Genomic DNA, 5,955 nt, shown 5'->3' on the forward strand with positions numbered 1-5,955 from the left:
AGGGCTCCGAGAAGGGGGAAGAGGAGGGGGAACCTGGCAGGGAGCAGTACCTCCTTGCCTGATCCGAGGCATCCAGGGTGCTGTGTGGGGATCCTGTCTTGCTCACGAGGTAGACTTCTGGAGTGGACACCTCCAGCCATCAAGGTTGGGGCTCTGATGTGACTCTGTCACACAAGGGCTGCTGGGGAGGGTCTTCTAACCCTCCAACATCAGCAGCAGGTGGCTTGTTACAGAAATCACTCTAGTGGGATCTGGAGACCCTTGGGAGGCAGACAGACTCTAGGCTGACACCCTGACATCACTGTTCCATAGCTACCTCTCTGGACCTCTTGTTTTCTCCTCTGGAAAAGCTCACTCACCATCCATGACCCTCAAACATGTATTTCTTTTTTTTTTCCTAACAGGATGGGGAACTCATCTTTAAAAAAAAATTCTGCTAAAAGGCAAGACTAGTGAAAGGCAATGCAGGTCAGAAACTCAGCATTTTACCCCTTCCAAAAAAAGAAAAGGTCTGTGCTTTATAAAAGTTTGGCTAAAACCTCAGAAGCTTCCAAAAAGAGGTAAGACTTTTTTCAACCTAGAGAAGGCCACGTCAGTGAGACCAGCAAGCAGTTTCTCCAGCTCTAGGGAAAAGGAGGCAATTTATGGCTCAGGGAACAACCTTAAAATAACTCCCTCAGTCCTAAAATGCAGTGTTTAAATTTATAGAAAAACCCACAGGTTCCTGGCAGCTGGGGGCTGCAACTGGCAACCCCGGGCGCTAGCTGGGGCAGCACCCCCCTCACCCAGACTCTGCCAGGCTGCCCTCTACATAAGCTGCCTGTCCCCACATCCCCTCACTCCTCCCAAGTGTCCCAAGCCCCCAGTTATCCAAGCGGCCGGACCAGGGCTGTGATTTTTTTTTCAAACGATGCAAAACTTTTTTTAATAAAAAAAAACAACAGTAAAATCTTATTAAAAACAACTAGGTTGTCAAAATGCCCAGTAGTCTCCTTATTTACAGTAATACAATATATCACAGTCTCTATGTACAATATTATAAAAAAGGTTGCACAGTACAAATTAAGGCGTTATTTTTCACAAGGCATCAAGCCTCGATCCTCTAGTGTAGACCCGGTGGGGCGGGGGGAAGACGACGCTTAATTATTGCACCATTTTGAAAACAAAACTCGTCAAGGAGGATCGTGGTCTTCTCCCACCGGGCCTTCAGTCTCTGCTGGGGGTCGGGCATCGTGGCGGGGCGGGGCGGGGAAAGGCGCCCCCTCGGTGGCCACGCTGTGCCCGGCCCCGGTCCTCTGGGCCCAATAAATACCAGTCACAGTTTGGAAGGGGGCCGTGCCCGGCGCGTGGGACCCGCCACGGCCGCGCGCGGGTTGGGGCGGGGGGCGTCCGGGCTACATGTGTCTCTTCATGTGCAGCGCCAGGTGGTCGGAGCGCGAGAAGGCACGGTCGCACAGGTGGCACTGGAAGGGCCGGTGGCCCGTGTGCTTGCGGTAGTGGCGCGTGAGCTCGTCCGATCGCGCGAACTTCCAGCCGCAGCCTTCCCAGTTGCAGTGGTAGGGCTTCTCGCCTGCAGAGAGAGGGCGAGAGCGGGTCTTAGTTTCTCTCCTGCCGGAGACTCCCGGGACTCACCCCGCTACTTAGCGGCTACTCGGGTGCACCCATCCTACCCCCTAACCAGCTCCCAGAAGTGCTCCCGGCTGCTTTTTGAACCTGTAGGTATCCTAGGCACATTATCCCCCACTCCCCGGTCTCTCGATCCTCACTCCCCGGGGGTCCGAGGCGCACCCTGTCCGCTGCTGGTGTCTAGAGCCACGCCCCCAGGGGGCTCCTAAGCCTGCACTCCCTCCGCAACAGTCTCAGACACAGCGTCCCCCTAGGTTTCCTAAGTGCGCACCCCTGCCCAAAGTCCCGAGCCACGCTCCCAGGAGGATCCTAGGGGCGCGCCCACGCCCCAGGTTCCCGAGCCACGCCCCCAGGGGGCTTTCTAAGACCTTGCCCCCTGCCCAACCCTCGGGCTACGCCCTCCGGGGGTTCCCAAGTACGCCCCTCCTCTGGCGCGCCCTAGCAGCTGTCCCCAGCCTGTGTCCGCCGCCCACCTGTATGCGTGCGCAGGTGCGCCTTGAGGTGCGAGCTCTTGGTGTAGGTCTTGCCGCAGCCCGCGTAGCTGCAGGTGTGCGTGGCCGTGCGTTTCCGCGGCCAGGACCGGCGGCCGCGCTTGGGCTTGGCCTCCAGCAGCTCCAGCGGAGACGCAGGCGGCGTGAGGAGACCTCGGGCGGCGGATGGCGCCAAGCCCAGAGCCGCGGCGGCGGCGGCCGCGTCGTCAAAGAGACCGAAGGCGGCGGGCGCGGACGGCGCGTAATGCAGGCCGGGCCCGGGCGCCCCGAAGCCCGGGCCGCCGAAGGGAGGCGGGAAGGGGGCGCGCGGGCCGGGTGCAGGAAGGCGCGCGGGGCCATCGGGGCTGAGCGGTGGCGTGTCGGCCGGTGGCGGGGGGCGGCCCCCGGGGCCTCGCATGCACGCGGCGGCCGGGCCCGGGGCGCCCTCGCGCTTGAGGCCCCGTGGTCCGCGGGCCAGGCCGGGCGGGCAGCCGTAGCCGCCGCCGCCGTCTGCCTCGGGGGGCTCAGACTTCACCAGGCGGCCCGGCGGCGCCAGCAGAAAGCGACCGTGCAGCGCGGGTCCCGGTGGCACGTCCAGTTCGGGCCGCAGCAACTCGGACACCAAACCGCCCGCGGGGGCGCCATAGGGAGGCGGCGCGCCGGGGTCCGGGTAGTAGAACGCAGGCGGCGGGGGCGGCGGGGGTGGCGGGGGCTCCGGGGCGGACTCAGCTCCCAGGCCGTCCAGCCCCATGGACAGGATGAAGTCCAACACGCTGTTGAGGTCGTCGTCGGTGCCGCCTGCCTCGGGCTCGGTGCGCGGCCAGCGCTGCGGGTGACAGGGGATACGCGCGGGCGTGAGCGCGCGGAGGGGCGGGAATCGCGGCCCGCTACCCGCCTTCCATTACCCTGAGCCCGCCGTGCCTGCCGCCTGCGCTCTCCTACCCCGCAGCCCACGTTCTGCTACCCTGAGCCAGCCGCCCCCGCCGCCCGCGGTCCCTGCCGCCCTCACCTCCTGCAGGCCGCGCTCCCGGCACGGGCTAGCGAAAGTGGAGAAGGACGGGAGGATGGGCTCGCTTAGCGCCATGGCTGGGACCCGGGGCTGACGCGGATTCGGGACACCGGTGAGAGGCTGCCCGAAGCCGGGCTGGTCGGGGCGCGGGCGGGCGGGGACGGCTCTGCGGGCCGCGGCCGGGCCCGCCCAAGCCTTATAGGCGCGGCGCGCGCGGGGGCCGGGCCAAGGCGGCGGCGGCGGAAACGCGTCCCGGATGGGGACGAGCTCCGGGCGCAGCCTAAATTTAGCCGCGGTATATAAGCCGGCGGGCGGCGGCGGCCGTGGCCACTGAGGCCGCCAGGGCCCTGAACGGCCGGCTCGGCCCCTAGCGCGCGCAGCCAGGCCGCGCCCCCCCGCTCCGGGCCCGCCCCCGCCCGTCTCCCAGGCGACGGCGTCAACACACGCTCCACAACAGCAGCGTGACGCTCAGGGATCCCCTATGTCCCCCGGTGGGATCCCGCCTGCGCGAGGACAGGGAAGACCCGGAGCGGGGGATGGCATCGGGGATCCGAGACTGTGAATGGAGCGGGATCCCTGACGGACGGGGAGATGGGCCCCGCAGTCACAGAAGGGTCCCCAGGATCCTTGATGGATGGGGGTAATGGGTCTGGCGAGCTCAGGGTGGTGTTCCCTGGACTCCTGATGGATGGGGACACTCGGCGGCTCATTTCCTTGGGACCCACCAAGCCCTGATCCACTGTTAGGCCCACCACTCTGCTTGCATGATGACATCAAGAAGTTTTTGAGACGCTCTGTCTCAAGGAAGCCCTTCAGGGAGGGGAAACTGAGATTCTGGACGTGCTGGGAGAGGCTTGAGCTCTGACAGCTGTCCGCAGGCTTGGTGCCTTTTCTGACTCATGTAAGTGAAGAGACTCAAGACAAGGAATCTGACAACACAGACCCAGAACCCGCGGGGCCAGTGGCAACAAGCTTCCCCTGGGAGCATCTTAAACACAGCCCGCTAGGTGCCCCACACCATGCTCAAGGACCTGCCAGGAAGGGACTGTCACTCCTGCTGTTACTGCGTGCTGGTTCTCTGTGAGCACTGGGAACACATTTGCCAACAGGCAGACAAATCCCTGCCCTCGAGGCTTTCACTATAATGGGGGGGTGGGGAGGAGATGTCAAACGAGCAACTATTAGGGGGAAAGCAGGGGCCGGAGATAGGTGGTGAGTGTGTGTGAGATGGGGAGAGAGAGAATGTGTGGAATTTTGGAACCTCACCCAAGAGGAGATGTGTGAGTCAAGATGTGGGGGAAACGGGAGCCAAGTGGGCATCAGAGGGAGAGCATCTCATGGTGTAACCTGGAGCTGGCATCCAGTCTTGGCCTCTTGATACCAGCACCCGTGTTCAGGCTTGGAGGTGTCCATAATCAGGTAGAGTCCCACAGCCAGGTGGGGAGGGGTGCAGGCAGCTCCTGACCTGAAAACCTTCCCTGGTGTCAGGAGACTTTGTCTCGGATAGCATCTGGACCCCCCCCCTCCAAAGCCCAGGGCCACTGCAGGAGGACCGCCTTGCCACCACACAGACGCCAAGAGACCCCCTTTGGGGTCCACAGTCCTGGATCCTCCTAGCTGGAAGGAGCCTCAGGGGTATGCCAGCTCATCGTGATTCATCAGATTTTGGATTAGGCAAATACTTGTTGATAAGCCCTGTTTGCCAGCTGTGGGGCACCCAGAGGTGCTTTCAGTCCCAGGCACAGCTGATGACTTCAAGTTGAGCTCCAACATGCTTCTTGCGGCCAGCCACTATGATGGTGGAGAGTCCGTCTTAACCACTGACCACTCCCTGTGTGACCTCGAACAAGTAGCTTTGCGTCTCTGAGCCCGCAGAACATAATAATGCCTTATCCCCACAGGGATACTGTGAGAGTCATGCAGATGCTTCTTCTTTGGTGGAAGTGTTGATGAGATCCTGTGAGCTTACCTGAAGGGCTGATTGCTTTGCTCATTGACTTTCCGTTCTCTGGGCCTCAGTTTCCCCAAACGATAATGAGGGGAAGTCGAAGGGAGGCGAATTTGTTTCCCAGGTTGTGTGATTCTCAGGCAATTGCAGACCTCTGCTCCAATGGCCCCTGGGTCGTCCTCCCCCTCAGAGAGGTCCTACAGCTGTCTCCAGCCCATCCCTCTTCCTTCCCTACTCTAGTTTCCCTGCAGGTTCTGAAACATACCAAGCACATTATCTTCCCCCTGCCCCCCAGGCTTTGGTACTTACTGTGCCTTCCACCAAGCCTTCAGTCCTCTCACTTTCCACTTGCTGGGCTCTGGCTCATCTCCCACCCCCTCCTCCCTCAACTCATGAACTTTATTTTTATAGAGGAGTGCCAGGTTTACAGAAAAAATGAGCAGAAAGTACAAAGAGTTCCCATATATCCTCACAATACAGTTTCCCCTGTTATTAACACCTTGCATTAGATACATTTGTTACATATTGATGCATCATTATGGAGCCAATGTCAATACAATATTATTAATTCAAGCCCCCAGTTTACCTTAGGGTTCACTCTTTGTGTTGGACACTCTATGGGTTGCAACAAATGCATAATGACATATATCTACTGTTATAGTATCATATACAACAGTTTTACTGCCCTAAAAATCCCTCCCTCCCTCCCCTCTAAGTCCTGGGTTAAGTTCCATAGTTTTGCCTTTCTTGGAATGTCATACAGTTGGAATCACAATGTATGTGTCTTTTTCACACTGGCTTCTTTCACTCAGCAGCATGCATTTAAGATTCTTCCATGTCTTTTGGTGGCTTGATAGCTTATTTCTTTATATCAAGGAATAATAGTCCCTTGTAATAATAGT

The 5,955-nt window shown here is 59.6% G+C and overlaps 1 protein-coding gene across 1 annotated transcript; it reads right to left on the bottom strand.

The window, feature by feature from the left end:
* Positions 1 to 892: 892 nt before the first annotated feature.
* On the bottom strand, positions 893 to 3,264 carry KLF2 (KLF transcription factor 2). Its single transcript, XM_061149967.1, has 3 exons — positions 3,106 to 3,264; positions 2,100 to 2,922; positions 893 to 1,570 (listed from the first exon to the last, which is right to left on the bottom strand). The coding sequence occupies exons 1-3, from the start codon at positions 3,178 to 3,180 to the stop codon at positions 1,395 to 1,397; spliced, it is 1,074 nt and encodes a 357-aa protein (XP_061005950.1). The 5' UTR covers positions 3,181 to 3,264; the 3' UTR covers positions 893 to 1,394.
* Between the last annotated feature and the right edge of the window lie 2,691 nt (positions 3,265 to 5,955).

The sequence above is a fragment of the Dama dama genome, chromosome 9, assembly GCF_033118175.1.
Source record: "Dama dama isolate Ldn47 chromosome 9, ASM3311817v1, whole genome shotgun sequence".
NCBI lineage: Eukaryota > Metazoa > Chordata > Mammalia > Artiodactyla > Cervidae > Dama > Dama dama.

Excerpts from the sequence above, each read along its gene's own strand:
- KLF2 (XM_061149967.1), bottom strand. The coding sequence starts at position 3,180 with ATGGCGCTAAGCGAGCCCATCCTCCCGTCCTTCTCCACTTTCGCTAGC. Across the intron at positions 2,923-3,105 it reads GGGAGCGCGGCCTGCAGGAG|CGCTGGCCGCGCACCGAGCC; the intron begins GTGAGGGCGGCA and ends TGTCACCCGCAG. Across the intron at positions 1,571-2,099 it reads GCACCTGCGCACGCATACAG|GCGAGAAGCCCTACCACTGC; the intron begins GTGGGCGGCGGA and ends CTCTCTCTGCAG.